The 26846-nt window shown below is 35.0% G+C and overlaps 1 protein-coding gene across 1 annotated transcript in view; it reads right to left on the minus strand.

The window, feature by feature from the left end:
• EYS (eyes shut homolog) overlaps positions 1 to 26233 on the minus strand; it is a 685229-nt gene extending 658996 nt beyond the window's left edge. The window contains exons 1-2 of the mRNA XM_057369428.1: positions 25480 to 26233; positions 23251 to 23364 (exon numbers count right to left, since the gene is read on the minus strand). Coding sequence (XP_057225411.1) covers positions 23251 to 23364; positions 25480 to 26233 — 868 coding nt within the window. The remainder of the gene's footprint in view (positions 1 to 23250; positions 23365 to 25479) is intronic.
• Positions 26234 to 26846: the final 613 nt, after the last annotated feature.

The following is a 26846-nucleotide window of genomic DNA, read 5'->3' on the forward strand; positions in this document are numbered from 1 at the left end:
ATATTTTTCTAATCACAGACCACCTTTTTTCCAAAACTACTAGCTGAAGCCTTAGGCACAGAGAGTTATTTTTTTTTTTCCTGGCAAAGATTGAAGGATGGGTGGCCCCTTCTCCTCTGGGGCCATTTCCAGAGATGAAGCTGGAGCAGCAGAGGGAGCAGTCACAAAACCCAGCTCAGACCAAGGCGAGTCTGCAACCCCGCCCTGCAGGGTCAGGACACAACCTGCAGCCTTCTACGGTTAATAGCAAAAATCACATATTCACTATACTACACAAGCATCACAGTCTCTCACAGGTGCAAGAAACTGCCAGCCAGCTAATCAGGAGTGTATTTACACTCTAACTGGCAAAAATAAATGCAATCTGTTGTATATATGATGAAGAATTTATGGCAACTTCTTTAGAAAGCACATCCCATTATGTATCAACCTATTGCCTTGCTATCCAAATCTGTATTTTGTTGGTTTTATTCATTCTGCTATGGAGAATTGTTCAGTTGTTACTTTATGCAGAGCACTGATTTACAAAATAAAGAATCTTGTAAAGTTTCATCCATCCTCAAAGCCCAATAATCCAAACATCTGGGGACTTTGATCCTTTTCCTTCATTCTGACATATTTTCAGATTTTGTCTTCTGTCTTCGTGTCCTTGATTTTTACTCAATTATAAATATATTTTGTTTATTTTTTATTCTTATTTTTTCTGGGATAGAGTTATTTTTCTTTGTAATTTTTTTATGATGATATATTTAAGATTTGTGCTGCAAAGAGTGTCAAACATGCATCAGGGTTATAATTATTGCTAATCAGTGCTCACAGMGTCAAGGCATTTTCAGGCTATGCAGAGGAATTGTGGCTACCTCATTCCTGGATGTGTTCCTGGTCAGGTTGGATTGGGCTTTGAGCAGCCTGCTGTAGTGGGAGCTGTCCCTGCCCATGGCAGGCAGGTTGGAAATAGACCATCCTTAAGGTCCCTTTCAACCCAAACCATCCTGTGATTCCATGATTCTATGATTCTGCGGTTCTATGGCTCACACAATGCCTCACCAGGGAAGAGGCTGGAGGTGCATGAGAAGTTGGGAGGGGTCACAGAGGGGACAGCTGAGCACAACACACCCAAGGGATATCCCAGACCACAGGACACTGTGCTCAGCAAGAAGAGCTATGGGGAAAAGGGTACAACTGGGGAAACATTTCAGATTACTTCATTTGCTGTCCCAAGAAATTGTAACATATGATGGAGCCCTGCCCTCCTCAAAGCAGATGAACACTTGTCTGTCTCTTGATGGCCATTGGTGAATGAATTCCTTCTTTTACTTTTCCTGCATGCATGACATTTTTCTTTTCGTACTGAACTGTCTGTATCTCAYACCACTGGATTTTTCRCTTTTACCCTTCCAATTCCTTCCCTCCATTCCACTCGGATGCCCTGTTTCTGGGCTTGATTTCTTGGCTAACTGTTCAGCCATCCTAATTCCAGGAAGTTCTTTCCCACGCCACTGACTCATGTCCATCTGATCCTTACTCCTCTCCAGTAATMYTTTCTATAAGCTGCTGTACACTGCMTTTTTTTCCTCTTTGCTGCACTGCCATGTGAMGACTCCTCCCCCAAATCTTCTCAYTTTTTTACAATGGAAAAAACAACCTTCTGTCCTTTCTTTTTTTAGAAAGGGCATATTAATTGAGATTGACAAAAAAAGAGTGATTATTTTTGTTACCTACATTTTTTAAGTGCTATGATGGATGGGTGACATTATTACATGGCACTCACTTTGTTATTTTAAAATTATGCTAATGGTAMCAGTAACTGACTCATTTACAGTCCAGTCTTATTTAGAGTCCAGTTTTTAACCTGGTTTGTGATTGTCATGCTGCATAGCATCATTAAAAAATTTGAATATTTGAATACTTTGAATGCTACAAAAGTTAAGAAGCTACTGCTGATTTTGCATCATATGTTTACTATTAATACTATTTCCCTTAATAAACATATGGAAGATGTTTCTTAAAAGAATATTCTCTTAATCTCTCTAAATCTCTTATTCTCAGAGGTGTGTGTATATTTGTCTAGAGAGGCTGGTTTTAGGAGATTCTCTTGAGCAAAGATGTAAAAGTGCTGTAGTTATTGATGCAGTCCCACAATCAACTTTGTAAACCATTAAATCTATATATGCATTTGTAGGTATATAATTGTGATTGGGAACTTGCACTTATGAATATTTAATAAATTGTATTTTTTTTACTGTTTTTGACTAGGTAGATAACATATTGAAACATTTCTAATGTTAATACACTTGATATGTTTTGATTTTTGGGTTCAAAGTTATAGCTGTTTTTCTGTGATGATTATCAGTGTGTTGGAAGGCTTTTGAGGGATTTATATGTTCAGAACACTGTCCTATTATGTTTATAAATCTGTGTGAATTAAAATTAAAACAAGAACTTAACTGTTTGAAATTTATCAAAATTCCCAAGGTTTCTCTGAAGAGTGATAAAAGATCTCTGGTATTAATGGCTTGTKCAGACCTAGAGGAATTATTCTGGAAAGTAAACTAAATAATCAATCCACAATCAATATCTGCCCTGTCTGTTTTGCGGGCAAGACCGTCAATGTCCAGGATGGATGCCAAAAGAGCCATGGCTTAAAAACCATTTGCAAAGTACTTAAACTTCTTTATTTTGAGCTGCTGACATGAACTCCTGAACAGAAATGGGCAGTATAATCATGAACATATAGACCAATAATCTGTCCACATAGTAATGGGCAAAGTATTCAATTCTAAATTGAAATGGCATGGTAAAAGACCCAAATATATTACAGTCATTAATTGCACAATGCTTCTTTAACACGATATACTTCTAGAAATAATGAAATTTCCTTTCATTTGAGTTTACTTTCAGGAATGCTTGTCTTTCTAGTTGTATATGCAATTAACTTTTGAACACATAAATTTCAACCAGACTTCTCTTCTTTTGAAAGGATGTAAAAGGATTTTTTTTTTTAAAATGACAGACTGCCTGATATAAGAACAAAAGTGAATTTGGTTTCAAAAGGCACAATTCTATATTTTCATGACCTTGATTCATTACTATGTGGACAAAGTTAAAGACAAGATAATGCTGAAAGGTGCACTATCTGTTAACTTCAGAGTGATTAATGACAAGACAAGTTATCAGGTATCTCAGAGCTGAGAATCCATTAGCTTGGGAGAAAGCTGAAAAGCCAGAGGGAAAAAATAAGTCATAGTAATAAAAGGAGATGAAGAAGAAATACAGTTCTCTTGCCATACTTAGTGCCAAAAAGAAATTTGAATTACTGCTCCTGTTCATGCTGGCTTTACATTTAAACAAACTACCACAAGTTGASCTGTAAGCAATAAGTGCTTGACTAAGAGAAAAATAACAGATTCTCTAGAGTGAGTTTGGAAAACCAACAAGAACTGTTCAAATAGAGGAAAAATCTTTACTTAGTAATTTTCCCCCACTAACATAATTCCAAAAAGAAACCTAGACGATATTCAATAGAATTGCACGTGTACAATATAAATTAAATCAATAAAACATGTACGTAATTTCTTTTTCTTCAGATCCTAGAGCTCTTCAGTCAACTCAATGTACTATCTTAAAACTATTACAAGTTTGCCTTCTGCAAGTATATTCCATGAAAAAAAGCCAAATATTTAGAATGAATGATTCTCAATGGGAAATGTATGAAATTTGCTTTACATTTTTAGTTTTCTGTGTTTGCAATGATTTCCATTAAAAAAAAAAAAAAAAATCTTCACACAACACGGCATTTCTTTACAGGAATGAAGTGTAGTATGAACTCCATGCATGATTTCTTGTTCTAACTGGCACCCGGAGAAGTTTCTGTATTGTACATTAGTTTAACACAGTATAWAAAGGCTCTCTATGTTTTCAATAAAAATGGTTTCAGGAACAGTTCTGGTTATGTTTTCTTTTTATAAAACAATAGCAACAAAAAACCCACTGATATAAAGAAAACATTCTTTAGTTGTCAAGTGTTGATAAAATGGTGCCTACTAAGTGATATTGTACAAAATTAATTGAGTAGAGACTACCTGCTGGCTTTAAAGGCCAATAATAACAGTAAGAAACTGTGAAACTGCAGCTTTTTGTACTGAACACTTATTAAGCTCTTTATTCCTGCAGTGAAATAGATTTCTTTTGGACAAATCAAGTGAGGAGTGCATGCCCACATTCTGCATCAACATGCAGGAACACCTCAGGGTTCACTGACCAGGCCTTTCACAGGCAGGTTGCAGCAGTGGCATAACTGAGCAGCGAAGACTCTTGAGTATGGAGAGGAAACAGGCACTGCACTCTGGAGCTCATGAAAGCTTCTGTGTTAGTGGACTTTGGAAAATAAGTGGTGTCTACCSAAATTTTGGAAAAATACCCTCTAACAGTTACCCATCACTAAGGCACCCTCACTCTATAGACATAATGCTTTTGATGTTCTATAATTGTCTAACATGAAGTTAACCAGTTTAAACTCAAACCTCCCCAGTTTGATGTGTTCACTGTCCATCTTCAGTGGTTTAACTGAGATAATAAAGTTCAGTCACATTTATTCACTTCTAGTTGAAGTAACGTACACCAAGGACATCAGCTTATTTATTTTTTGACACACTAATGCAACATACCCGTGCTCAGTGAAGATACAAGAAATAGGAGTCTCTCTAAATTCCCCCAAAAGTTTGACTAGCTATAAAAGTGAGGGAARGTCATGCATATCAGTCAGAAAGAATTCATGAGAAGCAACAATTATGGGAAATCAGTTAATTTTAATAAAACAGAGCTATACTCAATTTGGGGGTATATACTTTTTATATATACCAAMTATTGCAGAGTAGATGATATTATCACAAAACTTACTGCACAATGTTCGTACCTTAGGTTACAACATTTTGTCTTCTTAATTCATACATATTAAAAAAAAATCTTTATTTAGAAACACAATTATAGTGATCTAATACTACCACTGGATTTGAGACAACATTGAGGAACACAATTGTTTTAAAAAGACAATGACTAATTAATGTGTATCAACAAATCCAGTTTAATTTGTGGCAAATAATGAATCACAAAGTAAAAAACTACATTGAAAATGTGAGTACACAGTGAGTAGGTGTGGTTTGGCTACTTTGTTTTTTTATTCATAAAACTAAATAAATCCTTAAGCTTTTTGTTCCTCTTGTCTGATAAAGCCATAGTTATCTTGGAGCTCCAATCCAGTATATTCAAAATATATTTCTTGCATTTCTAAATTTGTATTCATTTACAGAATGCTGTTTGACTTGAGGTTTTCAATTTTTGTAAATGATCACTGAACTAAATCCATAAAATTATGTTGGTCACCCTGGAAAATGAGATTGACACAAATGAGAGTCTGTAATTACAAATTATTGAAATTTGTTGGGGACAGCTTTTTGCTATGGATGGGTTTCAAACTACTACAGAAAAATAGGATGCAATCCAGTGAAATGTGCAGCCTAGAATTAGATAAGAATACTCTTCTRTGCAATAACTGACTAAACAACAGTTTTTAGAAATTAGTTTCCTGCATAGAGCTTAACAAACAAAATGTGAATCAGTAATTTTTTGCCACTGCAAAAATTACTTGTCTACATGGAAATATTTTTCTTATAAATAAATAAAAAAAATATTGTTTTCTGTAACCTGTGAAATGCATTTGCCTCACTTTTTTTTTTTTCCTTTAGGCATGGATTCTAGTTTGGGGTTATTGAATCATGGACTGRTTTGGGTTGGAAGGGATCTTTAAAGGTCACCTGAGCCAAGCACCCTTACAAAGACCTGGGACACCTTGAGCTGCCAGATCAGGTTGCTCAGAGCCCGGTCCAGCCTGGCCTTGAATGTTTCTACCATCCATCACCTACCAACCGAACAGATAAGCACAAGCTACATATAGGAAAATTGAAATGGGAATATACAATTTTTTTCTCATTATGATCATATAATTTCCATATATTTTCTAAAGCAGTACTGTACTATGCCTTTTATTCTTCACTATGTTAAGTCAAGCAGTGCACAAAAGTAGAAAAAGTGATATGCTGATGCTCTCGGTGGACTTAAGAGGTTCTTGGCCACTAAGACYTAGCTGGAAGGCTTTGGGTTGCTGRACTGGAGGATGAAAAAGAAAAATRTGTGATTACTGACAATCCATTCTGTACCTAAGGAACTGGTAGGCCAACTGTTGGTATTACAGAGAGCCAGCTGGTTATTTTACTACTCTTAAGGTAGTATACTCACTATGCTGAAAGAACAAAKATGGTCAGAAAATTGTATCTTTACAGTGTCACAAAACTGATGACAGGAAATGGTAAACCTTTGAGTTCCTATTTAAGGAAAGGACCTAGACAAGCATAGGTCTAGGAAAATAAAARTAGTATCCTACTGAGTTTCAGAACACTGGTCATCCTTACTACCGTATTTCAGTCAGCTGAGAAACAAAAATTGTGTCTGCATACATATTCTAGGTATAGTAGTTTGCTATTTAGATCACTGAGAAGTACTTTAGAAGCTGCACATGTCAGAATTACCTATGTACCATGCACATTGTTTGCAGATATCATCCTATAGGTTGCTACACATCACAGTATGTCTGACAATTGCAATTTAAATACTAATTGTAACATATTAAAGGGCTCAGATTCAATTACTCAGAAGAGCAGAAAAGAAGAAATTAATGGGAGTCATTCTTAATGTTGTTTAGCTTTTTAAAAATCCAATGGAAAATGTCAAGTAACCATGCTATTTGCAAATAGCTGGAAGACAACAAAGGTGCCATAAAAAAGCAATCATAGACARCACAGGTTGTAAGCTACAAATCTTGTCAAATCTTGTCTCAGTCTATGTTTACAAAGGACAACAAGTATTTTAATGGCATTTATATTACTTTTATTGTAATTCAGCATTTGGCATTGCTTTTCATAAATAGTTGAAGAAAAYATACTCTGGTTCTATCTCAGATTACCTGTTCAGTTGAAAAAACAATGTAAAATACAAATGGAATCATTATAGAAATCCTGCCCAAATAAGATCCGTCAAATTTTTAATGAACAAATTTACAAAGACAATTTGAATGAACTCAAATTCAGTTTAAGGGAAAAAAATCTTAGAAAAATACAATGGCAGCTTTCAAGTACGAGGAAGACATCAAGATTTTCCCTCTTAGGAAATCCTATTACAGTCTGAATGACCAAAATAGAGTAACACTTTCCATTGACTGGGTGAGCATGGAGATCTGTGTGGTGTTTGAAGGACTGTTCAATACTACACAATTTGGGGTTACGAGAATCTATAGGGATATAAGTTTATAAATGCAATATTGTTATTATTGTTGTTATTATTGTTATTAATTTTTCTACCCATTATAGATATAATTTTAAATTGTCATTTACCTTTACAGCACCTGAGTGCCTTTCTTCTTGGTGTTCTAACAGATTAACAACTACTGGTAAAAAATACCTTCATGCTAGAAATTGCTACAAAAAAAAAAAGGTGAGGGTTAATGACTAGAAATCATGTCATTATGTAGTACTTCTCTTGTTGCAGCCCAATGAAACAATTTTTTTTTTTTCTTATAAGGAGTGTTATAGGTATCCAGTAGTGGAGAGGAGGGGTGGGGTGAAGTAGATGAGACTGGTATTAATTTAATATTACATTTCTTTGATTTTTTTTCAGCCAGCATGCAAGTCAGGCAGCATACAYTACCTCAGAGGATGTCCTTTTCTTGGTCAAAGGCAAATGTGAGATGTGTTTGGGTTATTTTAAAAATAATTTGATCAGAGCACTGTTTAAGCATAAATGTAAAATAAAGTTAGATTAAAATGTAAGAAAAGGCAAATAAACAAGCTGCTTGCCATAAATGAAAGTTTTAAAATGCTAATGAAGAAAAGGATAAGTGTCAGCAAAGTGCAAAATGGTATCACATCAAACATTTTTGCAGTGGCTTTAAATTATATATGTCCCTATGATGGTGCTATTGCACAACATTTCAGTGGAGATGACCAAATTTTGTTAACTCATGGAAAAGAAATCCTGAATCCCTGGTGCAAGGCGAACAATTCAACACCATTAAATCATTCATCTATCATTTCTGACAAAACGCTAAATGAAACTTAAGCTACCCATCAAGAAGCAGATAGTGGCAGTACCACCTTTGTGATATGTTTAAAAGTACTTAACAGCTGCAGCAGAGTCATTCAACAGAAACCTCCATCACTCCCACTAAAATACAGAAATATAGGAGACATGGGTGACTCAGAAACACCAYGCTTTTGACAAAGTTCATATGAAGAATATTTTTCACTTGAATGATAAWGTTCATCACTTCAAATAGAAAAATKACTTCTCAGGCACGATAATGGCCATATTGATTCTCCCAGTGATAAAAATATTATTAGGAGAATTATGCTTGACAGTGCTGATCCTAATAAACTTCTAGCTGACCTGTTCAGTTTCTGATTTTACTGGTTTTTATCTGCGATCAAGTCAATTTTATCCATAGCAGTTGGTGTGATGCTCCGTTTTGGATTTGTACTGAAAATTCAGGCATGTTTTAATTATTGCTGACCAATACTTACACAGAGTCAAGGCCTTTTCTGCTTCTTCCCCGACTCTACCAACCTGCAGGCTGGGGGTGCAAACGGAGTTGGGAGGGAACATGGCCAGGACAGCTGACCACAACTGACCAYAGCAAATATATTACACACCATGTGGTGTCATGGTCAGCAACAAAAAKCTGGGAAAAGAAGGAGGAAAAGGAGGATATTTGGACTGATGATTGTCAGATTGATTACTTCCCAAGTAACAATTACATGTGATGGAGCCATGCTCTCTTAGCGCTGGATGAATACCTACCTGACCATGGGAAGTGGGGAATTAATTCCTTGTTTTTCTTTGCTTGTGTGGACAGTTTTACCTATTAAACTGTTTTTCTCTCAAACCGTGAGTTTTCTCACCTTTACCCTTTTGATTCTGTCCCTCATTTCACTGGTGGAGAATGAGCAGGGCTGGGTGGTGCRTTTCTGCCTATCGGGGTTAACCCATGGCACTGATCAAAGCCAGTATGAATCGTACAACAAAGTAAATTTTAAAATAATATTATGCATCAGTACAAACCAATACTATCAGATTCCCTGGAGATTTCAGGAAAAAGTCATTATATAGACAAGTTTTCAATTTTTTTTTTTTTTTTTTAAATTTCGCAATGAGTGAGGCATAGGTCCTTGTTTGTAACAGACTGTTTAGGTCTTTCAGTGATAAAAAAGTTACAATGCAGTAACATGTTTGATAGTACAACCTGTAGGCTGTACTTAGTTGGCAGAAAGGAATCTGTGTTTGTCAGCATATTGAAGAGAGAGATTTTTTGCCAAATCAAAATTTTTACAATTGCTGTGCTATAGACAGYTCTTTGCCAATCATTATGTACATATTAGGATATACGCCATATAACATCAACTCATTTGATCAAAACAACAAGCCATTAAGCCTTCACATCAGCATTGAAGAAATTAAGGTCCTCATCCATCTTCACAGCTCTGAAGAGCTAAAAGATGCTGAAAAGTCAGCTAGATCTGGGCGTTGCCACCGAGTAATTTAAAAATCTGCATGAGAATTTAGCTAAGCTGACAATATAACTGATAAAATATACATGGATGACAAAGAGATTAATTCAAGTTCTTTTTTGGGACATTAAAAACTCATCATTCATTATTTTGAATGCAAGTATGTTCTATTCATTTTTTCAAAACTGGTTTTATGTAATATGCAGAAGTTAAGAAATTTGCAGTCATCAAAATAATGTCTCAGTGTTTTCCATATGAGTCTGTACGAGTTATTTTGCTGATGTAAAGTGACAGAATATAATTGTGATAATTGAGATCCACAACACAGCTGGATGTTTACTTTGGAACAAATGCACWTTTCCAGGTGTCTCTCTATCAGGTAATAAATAGATTGTTCCAACCTATTTTCACTGACCAAATAATATATACATACATGGCWGAAAAGAAGGCTGATGAAACATTACCACGGACATGTTCAAGATAAATCTTAAGTGGAACGGTAACAGTACCACCAAAAAGTATAAAGCTAAAGGCTAAGGGTAATTTGTTGTGTCAGAGAACCTATGTTGATATTGCCAAGGCCTTCAAGAAAAAGTTGATTGAAGAAAGGGACTGCAAATAGAAGAGTAAAATATTTTTGTTCCATTTATCTTACTAATTGGCTACAAAATAGATAGTTTACGGTGTCTGCAAATTATGATGCCTTCAAAAAATAAGTTTAATTTTCCATGGAAAAATGGAATCTTCCCATATTGAATTAGTAATGGCCCTGTAAAAACGTACCTGGAAACACAGGAAATAGTTTGAGGTTCAAGCTATTCTGATGATCTGATGGAAATCCAGGACTGCAGAGTTCTGTGTGAGGGAGGCCTTGAGAAAGAATGAGTAAGACTTACAGATTTACAGGAGTTGTGGTAGTGGTGATGTGCAGACCAAACTGTCCCATTTTGGTGGAACAAAATGTTCGTGGATCAGTCCCATTTTTATTTTAGAGATAYATTYTTTAAATGTTCTTCTGGAAAARCCTAGTAACATMGAGGCTGCAATCAATTTATCTAAGCAAATATAACTACCCTCATTTCCACCTGGATGTTGATGAAGCAATTTAAAATTGTTTCTTTAAATCTGACCTATTATGTGAAGACAGACAGCACGACATTAACTCACGGGGATGAAGCCAAGTGAAATAACACGTTTACATTAAGAAAACATTTACCTTGTTATCGTCTGCTGTTCTGCTGTTTTCTATCACATAGATGACAGGTAGTTTGATGTAAAGGCCTTTAAAGGTACAATTTACATCATTGCAACTTATGAATATGATACAGAGTCTCTCCTGCCAGGAAATACAAATTTATTGATTTTACTGCTGTGGACAGCTGTGATACCATTGCCTTTTACTTCTTATGGTTACCTTAGCAACTATATTAGCATGTTAACCTTCTGTTACTAATTTCTTTATTTTCTATTTTTGACACAAATATTAATTGATGTTGTGCTTCTTTATAAAAGATTATTAAACTCCTAAATAATTCTTAGTTTATTCTAAAATGTCAATGATTTCTTAGAAAATTCTTGGTTTTCTCTACAGTATTTCTATTGCACTCTTCTTTAGCTGCATAATTAAGTCTTCTTTTTCTCTCCAATCATTTTAACAGCCATTAAAACTGCTGCTTCATATCTCATTTTTCCAATTAGTATTCCTTGGGTATTCATATGAGACTGATATTGAGTGAGCTGAATTGAAAGTATCATTTGATATGAACAGGAGTACTTTATACTATATACAGTGTATAATTCAACCTGGAGGAGACCTCACTGTKATCTTCACCATCCTCATGTTGGGAAACAGAGGGGCRGGCACTGATCTCTTTATTCTTGTGACCAGTGACAGGACTTGAGGAAATGACATKAAATTGAGTCAGGGGAGGTTTAGGTTGGATCAGGAAAAAGTTTTTCGCACAGAGGGTGGTTGARCACTGGAACAGGCTCCCCACAGAAGTGGTCACAGCACCAAGGCTGAGAGAGTTCATGAAGCAACTGGAAAACTCTCAAACACATGGTGTGAGTCTTGGGGTGTCCTCTACAGGGTCAAGTGTTGGACTTGATAATCCTGATGGGCAACTTTCAACTTAGCATATTCCATGATTCTATGATCCTCAAAATGTAATGTGCTACTTGATGGCACAATTTGCATTGGAGGTCCTAAAGTAAATAAATCAAGCCAGAATGACTAGCTCTTTTCTGGTTGTTTAGTTGCTAAATATTCAGGCATGTAACAATCTGCTGTTGATASAGACAGCTTAAAGTTGCTTCATGGAAATACGTGAACAAAAAGACTTCTTGGACTGCAGAGCCCCATAACCTCTTGAAAGTACAGATGTATATTCACATTTATAACAATGAACTATCTACATTTTTGAAGACAGAGGATCCCTTTCAATTAGCAGGGGGAAGGTATTATTTCCAGTATGATGATTGACTTGGTAAGGAGACTTTAAACGAGAAACCAGCAGGGGAGGGAGAGAGTTACCAGCAGCCTGTAAGGGAGTGACAGGCAGGGTTGACTAGAGCCTGAACTGATGCAAGTGAGAGGCAACACCGAACCGATAAACATTGCTTAAGCAAGACCACCTCAAGCATTTGCATGAAAACAAGGAAGTACCTATAAAATGGAAAAAAAAACCCCAAGAATTATGGAAAAAAGTATTATTGAAAAAAAGAAAAAAAAAAGAGACTGTTTTTGGAAATCAGCACACCTTGGGTGTTCTATTTCAGGTACCTCTGCACATGAAGAATAACATGAGAAACTGGAGATCTGAGTGCTTTTGCAGACTATAATCTTGTTGGTATCACAGAGACTTGGTTAGATGGCTTCTTTAATGAATGCTTCAATGGTTTTTCAGGACTGATAGATCAAACAAGGATGAGGAGTTTCTCTCTATGTGAGTAAAAAGCAGAAACATGTGGAGCTCCAGCTGAATATGGATGATAASCTCACTGAGAGCTTATGTGTGAGGATGAAAGAGAAAAGTGCTATGGTGACCAGTGTGTGTCTACTGTAGACTGCCTGACAGGAAGAACAAGTGGGTGGTGCCTTCTCTGGACAGATAAAARCAGTCTCATGTTCACAGGACCTCGTCCTCTTAGGGAACTTCAAGGACACTGATATCTGCTCAAGGAACAGCATAGCAGGGCATAAGCTTGAGATTCTTGAGGAGCATTAATGACAACATCCTGACCCAAATCATAGAGGGGCAAAGGGGACAGATGTTCTGGTTGACTTCATACTTGCAAGAGGATAGCTTAACTGGGGATCTGAAGGTTGAAGGCAAGCTGTTCTTAAAGCAGTTAAAGTTTATGATTTTAAAAGGGGTTTTGTTTTGTTTTTTTAACTCTTTACAAGTATAACATTTAACGCTTTTATTACTTCAGTCTTCCAGTTCACCCAAGTCTTCCTGTAAAACTTTTCTAATTCTCCTTTTTATTGAATGAACATTCTGACTTGTGTATTTAGCAAATTACATTACCAGAGCTTTACTTTCTTTACTCAAGGTGCAACAACTGTTGTCATTGCTGATCATCTCTCATGCATATTTGTACACCTCACTTCTCTAAGAACCAGTCTTTGTAGATGTACATTTCCAAAGGTAATCAACTTTCTATGYGGGTGTGGGATCTACAAATCACAATGCTTTTGAACACTTATAGATTAATATGTTATTTGATTGCTATAGGGTTCTCACCAGAAATTTTTAATATTAATGAAGGTGGAGCTTATCCATTTGCCTATGAGAAACTGCAGTAAAATCACTGTGAATATAAAATAGTTCAACACTGTAATATTCATTTTTATAWAAAAGTAAGCAGTCAGGTGCTATGATTTCTATTGTTGTGCATAAAATTTTTGTTGCTTTTGTAGGCCCTCTCAATAAACTTCCCTTTTTATTAAATCTTTGGTTATTTTCTGTTGCTGTACCTCACATATTATAATAGGATGCATCAATGTAATACCTACTATGAAAGTTGTTGATGCACACAGAATACCACTGGGGCTGCAGTTGTCTAAGAATAAGCAGGAATTTATGTCAAGTACCTGAGCTGCATTCTTGTCTTMTACAGTGTCCTGATGAGTGACTTAGAAGGTTCAGATATGGTTTCCTAGAGTTCAGCTGACATTATGTCAGTCATAAATCTTTGGAGAAGATACAGTTTTGCTTGCACAGTCCTTAGTAGAACAATGACTGAAGTTGCAGCTAGAATTAATGTAAGGGTGACATTTTCTATTTTTTTGATTTCACAGTAGCCTGTCTTATTATTTTTTTTGTTTGTTTGTTTGTTTGTTTGTTTGTTTGTTTTTTGTTTGTTTTTTTTTTTATTTTTTCTTATTTTGTTTTGTTTTTTTTTTTTTTTTTTTTTTTTTTTTTTTTTTTTTTTTTTTTTTTTTTTTTATAAGCCATAATTGTCAACCCACTGTGAAATACTAACAGTAACTTTTATTTTTGCTCATAAACTGCTGATTTGATGTCAAACTTTTTTCTTTTAGAAATTTGTTTTTTGCTTAATGCTGAGAATTTTAAACACTCTGCTGTTCAAAGTGRCAGTAACTCTATTGACTACGTCATTTTCATTTTGTCCTGCAGAATTTGTCTTCTTTGTAGAATGATTATTATTTTTAATATTTCCTTTGTCAGAGTTTGTGAGATTTCAGTATGCTCTGTAAGTTTTCATATCACCTTGTGGGTTTTATTTATTTTTCTCTTAGTAAGTGTAATTTATAACTCTGTAAATGAAATGGCAGCACAGGCAGAACCCAAAAGAAATATTGCATCTCTATTTTTTCATCAATATTAACCCAATATATTGCAATGTACACTTTGTCTTCACCAATACAACTGTGATTGCTAAATATGAATAATGACAGTCAAACCATGAGCAATCTCTGTTTGTTGTATTATCTACCTCTCTGTCTATTCATCCATCACCCCACTATCCAATCACTTCCATAAAAATGAATCGTGATATATTTTATGGACTTAATGGAGCCTTTGGCATGTCTCCCACTTCAGGCCCAGCATTGTGCTGAGGTAAAGCTCTTTTGTTCTTGATATTTGCTGTGGTTTATGGTTAACAAAGAATACCATATTTCATCAACCTTTCATTCATCAGCCTCGYCGACTACCTAGTTCCCAAACATAACTCGTATGACAAACACTCACTTTTGGTTTTTTACAAAGAGTGTTTCTGGTTTATTTCAACCACTTCTATTTCTCTTATTTCATTTCTTCTTTTGTTTTCAGATTTTTTCCTTTGCATACTATGAATACTTTGGATACTATAAGTTATGAGACTTAAAATGCCTTTCTCTAATGCCTCGTTTCTATTCAGTTTACCACCTTCTGAGCCTATCTTCTGTGAAGTATCACAAACATTCAATTCAGTTTTATAGAAACAAATCTCTTTTTCCAGTTTCTTCTTTTTATGCCACTCCTCCACTATGTCCTCTTTGTGGTCTCATCCTCTCTTCTTAAGTTACACAAAAAGTTGTCATTAAATCTTGGCTCAAAATGCTTTGATTTCTACACTGATTATAGTTGCATGAAACTGAGTCTGGATAAAATCCATGCTCACTTCTGGTCCTATGGAAATGCTCTTGCTGCTTCCTACTGCTTGTCATATTTCATATATATATATATATATATATATATATATATATATATTATTAAATAAAGATTATTACGCTTGTGCGTTTCAAAGTTGTAAGAGAAGCAACATAACCTTTCCCAAAAGGATCTTTTACAGAATTGGCTACTTCATCAATCGATATTACTGATGATATTTTTTTTCATGAACTACCTAGCAGATGCTGCAACAATGAACTAAAATTAACARTTACCTAGAATTTGTGTCCAAACATTTTTTCATTCCCTATTTCCCCATTTGTTTACACCTTTTGATTAATTCCCTTTTTATATGCTAATGAAATGAAACCCAGAGAATTTCTCTGTTGTATTTTAGGCATTTAACTGAAACAAACAAGTTAGTAGCTTGCATACTGTGATATTTTTACTGACAATGGAGAGGCAAACAATTCCAGGGAAGACCAAGTGAGATCAAAATGTGAGTCTCTGCTGACTTCATATTATGATTTTGCTAAAATCTGAAAAGAACCACGGTTGAAAACACAAATTCCAATAGCAATTCAGATGCTAATAGTAATTAGTTGAGAAACTGATACATATACAGTGATAAGCTTTTAAACACCAGTGTTTCTTGGTGTGAGCTATTGCAGGCTAGACAGGTATGTGAAAGGAAATAATTGTAAGACTCTGGCAACGGTTCCARACAGTTAAAAGCAAAGGCTTTGATAACACGGGAATATATCAGACTCCAGTGCAATCCACACAATTGGCCAATTAATGATATAAAATTGTGTAACAAGCTCATGAAGCTGTCCTTAACTCATAGCATGAGCCTGGAAATGTCTTTATAGTGCATACAAGTCTCCATGAAAAATAATTGGTTCTGCAAATGCCACACTTCAGAATTGCATATGCATGCTGATCACTCTTCTATTCTACAAATTATTACTACGTGCTGAAATATTTATTGTCAATAAGGTAAATTTTRTTTAGTGTTTGGTCTGAAGCTTTTCTGCCTCATTGGTCTCGTTACCCATTTTTAATGTCTGTCTGTTTGAACCAGATATAGCTTTCGAGTTAAGTAGACTCAAAATCATGTAGCTTATTTTACCTTCTCTGAAAGAAGAAGGTATCTCCTTTGTCCCTCCCTTCTTTCCTTCTTCTCCCACTTTTCCTTCATCTGCTATAGCTCAAGACATATCTATTGAACTTTGCCTCACAGATCTATAGCCTGTAAAACAATTCTATGCTGGTGCCTATTATAACATCTATGCCACATTTAACTTTGTGGTGTCTAGCTGAGAAAGAGATTGGTGCTAGATGAGATGAATCTCCAGAGCCTTGCAAGTTCAAACCAGTATTTTTTGAAAATATTTTGCATGGGGGACCATAATATTGGTTTAGAGGCTTAGTCATTCTGCTAAAAGTGTGTGTTAATGAAATGGAAGAGTATCTTTGAAGAGGCTCATTTTAGCTCACTTAGGGCCTAAGTACATAAGGTATTTYCATAGGATAAAGGATACAGGACAAAAGATTAGGGATAAAGTCCTGCCATCCTACTCAAGAAAGACTAAAACATTTCCTGTGAACAGGAGACATGCTTAAAACTCTTACTTCAGAGTCTTGGTTTGTTCTGTATTTTGTCCCAAGTGTTTTCTCCCAAATGTCATTAGATRTCATTATTTCATTAGAGGATGAAATATTTCTTTCAGTCCTAAATCGTTGTGGAAATGTGTAAGAACTGCAACTCCAAAAACAAGGAGTTGTTTTTTTTTATCTTTTATTACAACTTGTTACACTCACTGCATTCTGTGTTTCAAATAAGAAAAATACTAGCAGATAACTAATCAAGCAGAAAAATGTTTGTGTTTTTTCAGCTAGCGGAAGGAGTTTGGAGAAAAACAGGAAACTCAGAGGGATAGAATTATTTAGGTATTTTCCTACCATAGACATTCATGCCCTAGAGTTTTAGTAACTTTATTCTTTATTATCTTCTACAGATTATTTTTAGTTCTGTCTCAGTGTCATCAGTATTTATTAGCTGATAGCATTTGTAAATATAACACTTCTCACTGCCTTTTGCAAGATCATRTGGAGGCATTACTTTATTTATCTTGAAGAACTGTAAAAAAATAAAATTAAAGAAAAGAAATTTAAGAATAACTAGCAAACATCTCTAGGGAAAGACAGATATCCAAAAACTGAAGATAAACTCCKTTCTGTCTGTAAGGAGATAGGAAAGATTATCTGCCTGATTTGCAGCCTGATRATATCATGCTATATTCTATCATCTATCATGGGTCAGAACATGAGAAATGCATTACTTAATACAGTGTAGGTGCTGTAATGTCATGACAAATTCATTCATTTAATGTATATAGTGTGATTGCTTTACTGATTTAATGAAGTTAAGATTTGGTGAGAATTACATTGCTTCTCCAACTACTAAAATAGTACAATAACTTACAGAAATAGAGGTTTAATTTATTAGAAATATTAAAAGAAAGTTATTCAGTTATAATTTCATTGCAAAGTATGATATTAATAATCTTGCTGTGAAAAAAGTCCTTCCCTGAAGAAGAGTAGGCCAGAAACATATTAATTTGCAGAAAAGCAAACTACAAGAATCATTCATATCTGGTGTTTTCCTAGTGTAATTATACTTGTTTGTTTTAAAGTCCTATGAGATATTCACTCATTATGCTGTTGAGTTGATMTATTCAATAAATATGACAATTATTTGTAATTCATTATAAATCTATTAATAAAAGGGAAAAAATATTGTGAGATACAGAAAGGTTTATCATGCCAGAAAGGGTATATTTGAGAAAACTTAAATCTGCTTAGGTCATACAACCTAATTCACGTCATTGGAGTAGTTTTGACAAGTGTCTGATGTATATCTTTGTTACCACCTAAGATGAATTGATCTGCATYATGTCTGGAAGAGTAAATACCAGTAGCAGAGTTATCTAGCACACGAGTGACAATTGCCTGAACTCCTGTAGCATCAAATGATGTATGAAAAGTTCTGTCTCATATTCACATCACCTAACTTCAGGGCATTCAAGAAACAATTGGATGTGGCACTTAGTGCCATGGTCCAATTGACAAGGTATGTTTGGTAAAGTTTGGACTCTATGATCTTGGGGGTCCTTTCCAATCTGAATGGTTCTATCATTCTGTGATTCTGTGAAATGAGTGTGAAATATACATGAAATGACGTGACTAAAAATATTACCATAACTTCATTAAAACCCAGATACAATAAGTATTTTTTTCCTTAACATTAAAAGAACTATGGCCATTTCAGTATCATTCATAATAATGGGCAAACAGCTTGACCATACTTTCTTCACTCTAGATATGATAAGTGAGAAAGGAATATTTCACAGAATATTTTTGCAACAAGAATCATAATCCCCATAATCTACAGCTCTCTCTGAGGAAACTGTCATACTTGACAAATTATTTTATTAAAACATACTCAGTCTCTRTTCTCACATCCTTGCAGCTATCTTCCCTGTCCCCTAAAGAAACACTAAAACCCAAAATCTGTAGTGGATAAATCTCTTTTGACTGACCTTTGTACTGATCTGACAGTGAAAGAGCTCAGAACTTTTCTTGTTTCTATTAAACCCTATTTTGGGGCCAGTGACTGCTGTCTCCCATATTTCACTTCATCTCTGTGGATGGCCCATCTTGAGAGGGGATCAGCCCATCCCCACTGTCTGAAAATGTTACTGTCTGAAAAATCATTGCTCTTTATGAGAGGTGACTGGGGACCACTGCCAGGCTCCAACTGGCAGCCCAGGTAAAAGAATAGACTGTGATACGAAAACATGTAAAAGCAGACTAAGATAATCCCTCAACTAATAGGTGAGAAACTTCCAGTGTGAATGTCACACTCCTCTTAATAAAGACCTTAAAATCCTGATGACACACCACAATTGCAGTGCCCTCTTCCTGAGGGAGATGGATGTATATTTTTTAGGATCAAGAAGTGCACTGGAAACCTGAGCATAATACTGAAGTAAAAAATAGTAGAAAAACCTTTGGTTTATTATTAKAAAATAATATTTTTTAGGGATACTATTAATAACTCTTTGGGTAATAATTTGAGCAATGAGTGTTAGTATTAGACAAATTGAGTTTTTAGGCTGTTAAAACAGTAACCGTGCAAACAATATTTTTTTCTCTTCATATATGTATATATATATATAAATATATATATATGTAGTGAAGTATCTTTACATTTATAACCTTTTCCAAAATATTCTGGGTGTAATTCACCAATTAAGCAAAGAGACCATTTTAAACTAAAGTATCTGGATGATGGAAGCTCTAGCCTAGTGCCTTTAAACAAAGCCACCTCATTCTCATAGAATCTCCTGTCCCTCAAGTGAGGAGGAAACACATTATAGGCAGCAAAGGGGTCAATTGGACCATTGGGGAAGGCAGGAACTTCTAGTCTCCCTTACAGGAATGTGTGAAAAACCTCAATAATCTCAAGTTCCCTACAGAGGATTTTTAATCAGTCGCATCTTCCCACATAAGGAGCGAAATGCCACACTGATTCAATAAAACATATTCAAATGGAAAACTACTTCTCTTAATCCATTAAATGTTATCTAGGGTAAGCATACTGAGAAGTACCATTACAGAGGTAGCTGAGATATTTTTATTTCSTRTAGGTTATGAATGAGTCGTATCAATTTTCTATGTATCTTCAGAACAGGACCATAATATCCATCAAAATTTCTGAGACATCAGAGAGATGTRTAAGAGAAGTATAAAAGGCACCTCTTTTGGTGGACTCTGGGGCCTGGAGAACCTCCTTCCTTGGCTGAAGCCAAGCCCAGTGAACCCAAATACTTGGGGGTCCCATCCATCCAATGAATACAGCTGCTGCTTTCCCATTCACAGGCTCAGCCAGCTGCCAAGAAGAACGTGTATGTCYGAGATGCACATGTGCAGAGAACATTAATGCACCCAGCTACAYAGAAAACCCACAGGTAAGACATGGCCTTTAACACCAATTCACATCAAACATACCCACAAACAGCCAAATCCTAGACCTCTTCTCTGCCTGATCAACGTTGAAGCTTTCTAGTAGAGATACACAGCCCCTTACTCTCTATTTAAGGACTGACACATTTGTGAACCCCTTCAGCAGCAGTGTGGGACCTCAGGTGATGTCCCACAATATTGATGTGCAGATCCTGTGCCTCCCATTTGCCAGATTGTCCAGCTTGAATTATGCTCCTGAGCTGCTCATGAACATACACACATACACATRTATGAACACACACTCAGACCTGCTTAGAGGAAAATAGAAACAGGAGGAAAATATAGAAGAAAATATAAACATTCTGTCTTCCAAGCGGCTCCTGCCAGTGCACACAGGCCCTGGCACTCTTGCACCTCTCTGCASTTGCTGGTTCTGGGACTCCCACCTGCTCCAGTTGGCACCAGGCGTGGCAGCCACCATCGTTCAGAGTATGATGCCCTTTGCTGGCACTACATTCACTCCTTTCAGACACAMAGTCCCACAGTCATGCTGAGACCCTCATTAACTCCAACTGCTGGCACCAAAGACATTAGGACCACTCTCACTGTGCTCTAACTCAAACAGCAGACACCAAATCCAGGCAGTTTTTTCCCTCCAGTTATGGCACTGGGACCTTACAATGCATAGATGGAGAGTGAGATCATGTGGAAATAGAGTTAAGGTTTAATAAAAAGAATGGATAGACTATAATGATTCAGGGCAGGTCTCAGTCAGACAAGAGCACTGAGCAGCAATTGCTTACACACTACCAGCCCATTTTTACCTCCTTTCTCTCTGTATCCACCGTGTCTTTGTTTTACCAGATTCCCTTCCTTYAAGTGTCTCTTAATAAGTCTAAGGGTGAAAATTCTGCTAAAATTCTGGTAAGGATTGGAGTATTCAGTCACAAGAATACTGGCATGCCTAATGGTAGCTCTTTGCTATTAAGATATGTCAAAAATCTTCTTTCAGGGAAGAGTAAAGAAGGTTTTGACAGTTCAGTGAATGAACTAAAAATTAATAAAAAATAAAAACACATAATTGACATGAGAATTCACATTGCTTGTCCAATTGATCCACTCTATCATTGTGAATAGAACAACCTGGACTCAGTAACCTTTACTTATTTTGAAAAAAAAATGCTTTCAAATAATAATTGTAATTATAAATATAAAATAACTTTATTATACTTTCATTTGCATCTCATCAACATAGTGTAACAAGTGTATCTAATATTTTCATTCAGATCATGTAAATTAGTTACTGCCAGTATCTTACCTCATTTTAGAAAAAGAAGGTAGGACAAAGTTTACAAAATCTTAAACATAATATGTGCAATCTTGTTTTTATGGCTTTTTTTCTGTTTACAAATGCAATATCAAGACAAAGAATGTTCTGAATTTCTGCCAATTTCACACAATTAAAATACCATTCAAGTTACAAGACTCATAATTACATAACTCACCTTTTCTGAGAACACAATACAGCTGTAATGGAACAACAATAAAAAAATGTCTGTTTTCCTAGAAAGATGTCTGTTTTCACATGGGTAGCATCTTCRGACAACTATTCTTGGAGTTGCCTTTGTGCTAGTAAACACCTTTACACAGGACTATCAGAAGAAATGTATACTTAAACCAAGACATTTGYTAGAAAATAATTGTGAAATTATTACTGTGTCTGGAAGGGTGTTCCTCCTKTCTCCTTTGTCCTCTCACTTACTGTGTCAAAATTGCAAGGATAAAAAAGATTTTTGTAGGGAAAATTTCAAAAGTGATGTGCCTACACAATTTGTATGAAAGGACAAAGCTAAGTGTTCAACAAAGATACGGACAATGCATGGGGGAAAAACYATCTCTAGAAAAATTTACTAATGCACCTTTTTTCTTTTAAAAAAGAGGAGATTTTTTTCAGTTTTATCAGAATTATGCTGACCATGATTCTTCTACAGTGAAAGAAAGGGAAGAAAAGGGAATATCAAACTTTTACTAAGAATTTAGAATTCAGCATATCTATCCCATTTTAAAAAATATATTTCTATACAGACTTAGCTAAAAGATCTTCAGTCTTTCTCTATGAAAATAAAGATTGGCTCTTTGATTCCCCCAAATCCATTATGNTTTTTTTTTTTTTTTTCATTTAACTCTTCATGCTAATGTAATGATTTCTTTACATTGTATAATTGACAGGGATAAGTGATGCTTCCAAGAAAGGGCCATTTTGAAAAGTTTTACTGTCCTTGGATTTTCAAGAGCTAGTTTTGTATTTAACTTCTTCTTAAAGAATATTCTTCTGAATATTGCTTTTCTCACATTTATGCAGCTGATAGATAGACTGCTATCCTATCCCCCCAAAAATGTGTTCATAATAGGATGGTTTTAGATACATTTTTTCCAATAAAGTTTTTTTCAGGAAAACATCTTATTTGTCCCGTATATCATAAACAAACTAATTAACTTCTTTCTTTTCAATCAAGACAGATCCCTAAATCATGAGATTATTGCCTCTTTAGACTATTTCCATTTTGTATTTCTAGCACATCTATTAAGACAATGGTGAAATTATGAATACAAATGTCATGACCATTCCAAATCAGCCATCCAGGAAGAGTTCTGGTTCTTGCAAATTTTGAGAATCATTAGGTCAGTGATTGAGAGTCTCCCTCTGTTACACTGCCAATGGAGGGAAAGTACTTGTGGATGGGATCTGATTATGAAAAGTTTCTATCATTTATATGTTTTTTACTGCAGTACATGAGTAGTTTGGAACAGTCACATGGAAGTCTGATTTCTTCATTTTAMAAAACCTGTTTTTAAAACATCAAATGAAATGGCAATTTGTGCAATAATCATATAAAATAGCTGTTTTTATAAAGGAAAATTCATACYATTATAATAACAAGTAAAATTATTATTGTAAGATAGGGAAAAAATGTGTTTCCTACCTGTAAAGCCCTTGTTACACTCGCAAAGAAAAGTGTTTGGAGTAACATTGATGCAGTTACCATTGACACATGTAGATGGCTGGCACTGTCCAACTATTTCTGTACAATTTTTACCTATTTCAAAGTAATAACAAGAACATTAAACTTTAGTAAATATTTAGAGAGTTTAATGAACTTTTTTAAAATGTCAAATTTATAGCAACTATATGGATAAGCAAGTGAATAGGTATTTGTGCATTGTTCATTAGTTTTCACAAAAARTATTGAAATTCTAAAGCAAGTCAGAAAGATATTAATCTGCTTTTAAAGTGTTTACTGTGCTCCATCTCATCTAATGTATAGTACAAATTCACATATATTTCAAATGCAGAAATGCTGCAGAACAGTAGTATTTATTTCTTTTAACATGAATCCAGCTTGCWATTTCTTCCAGCTTTGAAAACAAAAGATGTTCTTATGTGGAATGGAAATGTGAGAAAATTTTTAATATGCAGCTTTCTGGAAATGACAATTCTATTTATAATTTGTTTATGCTATTACGGCATACAGGTCTAAATACCATATAATTATGGTTCCCTTTTGAGCTATTACTATGATATTATCCACACTTCAAAAAGTTTTCAAATTTCTAATAGACTTTATATTACGAGATGTGCTTTTTTCTGCCCTCATTCTTGTGTAACCATGCCCATTATATATGGTAGTTTAGTCTCCTAACTCTTCTTGTTTATTGTCAGTACAAAATGATGGCATTACATTAAAATTTCTTATATAAGCTAACAGAATGTTTTAAGCATTGCTTGTTGATGACTTTAAGCATGATGATTGCTTTTAACAGAATTGCTCACAAATTTCTACATTAATTTGAGTTCAATTAGTACCAGACATTTTTGATATTATTATTTTCAAAGCATTTTACACAGCCTCCAGTAATGATAAAAGAAATGTAATACATACTGCATACTATCAATGTTTTCCACTACCTTATTGCACTTTTAATAATTATCAAAATATTTTTCTCATAACATTGACTTGTTCATACCTGCATAATTTTCTATTGGAAAATGCATTAGTAACCAAATTATTATGCACTTTGAAAAGCAATTAAAAATAAATTACAGCAATCTTTATGCAACATAAGCTTCATTTCTGTGTTCTATGAACCTCACTCCTTCCTGAGTCATCAGCTGTGCTTCATAGCATGGCATCGCTATTGTGAGAGCACAGAAATTCACTTCAACAGACAAACAGTTCAAGAATTCTTCTCCACAGGTACAAAAGGAGCTATAACAATTCATTTTGTCATATGGATGAATATTTCTGGTGCTTTATAAAATGTACCCAAATTCTATTGGTGTGAATGAAGGAATAACATCCCCATAATTTCTTTAATCCACTTTTTTTTCTCCATGGAATGAAGACAATGGTTAGATTAGAATTTAGCCACTCATGTTGTACTGTGGTCAGTAATCCAAACACAAATTCAGTTTATCCAATGAGTTTTGGGTAAATACTGCAATATTTCCTAGTCGGCTTAGGTGATTTTTATTTTTTCCTTTRTGAAATATTTAATTTGGTGATAACAGTATGCTTAACAAATTGCTTTTGAAAAGMACTTTAAGGCACAGAACAATCTGGAATAATATTAAGTATTTTGTTTTRCTTGTTCTTCTAGTTTAAGGTTTGACCTTACAGTGAAACCAAATTTTGATGTTAAAAATTTYGCTAACCTAATTTGAAAGGTCTTCGAAATGAAAATGGACAGCAGTTTTGGAAGTTTGAATGAAATGCTCATTTCAACAAAACCATTTACTCTTTTTCATCAATTTGGTTAACTAGCTATTTTGGGGAGAGCTTACTCCAAATGATATGTGTTATTTGGTCTAAAACCCCGAAATATAGGACAAAAAAAGAAAGAAAAACAGTTACTTCTGTAAGTCAACAAGTACTTAGTAATGTCTCATGCTTAAGTGGTAAAGAAGCATGATAAGAACTTATTCTGGTTTTCTCTACAATGCASTTATGAATGTCAGCGAGTACAAACTCTGTTCAAATGCCTGTACAATCTCCTATAAGTGACTCCATGTAAAAGAGACACTGTAGGTGTGGTAGCAGCAGTAGCAACCAAATTACACAAAAGCCTTGTTGGTGCTGTTCTTACTGTTTTATCACCTCTTAAGGAAAGGGCATGATCTACGTAACATTATTCCTAGAGGAGAAAACAAATACCTGAAAATTTTGGAGGACATGTGCATTCGTAAGAATCTCCAGAAAGTTCTGATTTCTCAGCACAGGAGGCATTGTTGTGGCAAGGTTTAGTGGAGCATACATCAAASTTCTGGCAGAATGTTCCTGAATACTGCGAGAAACAATGGCAATGATATGCTTTTTCCCAAACATGGCTTAGACATTCTCCATGCCCAGAGCACAGTGGTGCATCCAGAGATTGTTGGCAAAACTGCTGCTTCACGGTTACGTTCAGGCGAAGGCCCATGCTGCACAATAATGGACCTCTCCTGTGAAGTTCTGCAAAGTAATGAGTTCCAACACCAAGCCAGTTAGGGTCAACTTGGTGCAGTCCTCTTATCTGGCAAACAAAAATCAACTGCTCTTGAAGAAAAGCTGCCTTWGGGCAGTTAATAAATTCTTCCTTGGAGACATTTACCAAATTCATTCCGTAGGACTGAAAGGATGGCTCAGAGGAGATGAAGAGACTATCACCTAATTGAAGCTGTAAAGGGCATATCTGAGGGATACTCAGATTTTGTTCTTCCAAGACTTCTCCAATAACACTTTTATTCAAATTCCAGCATTCAGTGTAAAAATCTGAACAGACATTTTCCCTTGGTGTCCATTTTATTATGGTAGGTTTTGGTTCTGTTCTCCATTCAGTAATCATTTGCCTCTCACATATTACCTGCCCATTTACAGTGCAAAGTTGAAGAAAGCACACCAGAGTGYAAAATGCTGATTTCATAATCATCATATCACTGGGCCAATGAAAATTCTCTTTCACATGTGCTTCATTGCCAAAGATAGCTTCAGAATAGCTGTTCCTTAAGGTTCAGGACATGTATTTTCCATGGTAGCCTAGGAATTCAAAGAGAGGAAAATATTTCTGGTTTCACAGTAAATAGAGTTGAATGTTAAAGCCTCATTACAAAACAGAAAATGTACAGCAAATCAAGGGCAAYGTCTAATTAGTAATGGGAAACTGGAATAAGTACAATGAACTGATCAGAAATACAACCCGGTAACAAAAGTCAGACTTTTGTTATTTTTATTCTTGTTAAAGATTTAATATTTATTTAGTACATTTCATTGTGCTTGTGTACAGAAGAGAAAGAGCATGAAACCATATTTTTCATATTCCCTCCCTCTGTTGATGGAAACTTATGCTAATAAAGTTAAGATAGGACATCTGAGACAAAACGAGGAACTAAACAAGAGCATCTAAGTTCTAGTGATGAGCTTTAACCTTAAATATTTTTCTGATAATCATTTAACAATTCATTATAAAAGTAGATATTCAAAAGATGTAGGCCTGATAATTTTATCTTTATGAAGAAAACATGCAAGCAATACTCAACTATTTT

The sequence above is a fragment of the Malurus melanocephalus genome, unplaced genomic scaffold, assembly GCF_030028575.1.
Source record: "Malurus melanocephalus ecotype Western Australia unplaced genomic scaffold, MMel_1.1 scaffold_109, whole genome shotgun sequence".
NCBI classification, from domain to species: Eukaryota; Metazoa; Chordata; class Aves; order Passeriformes; family Maluridae; genus Malurus; species Malurus melanocephalus.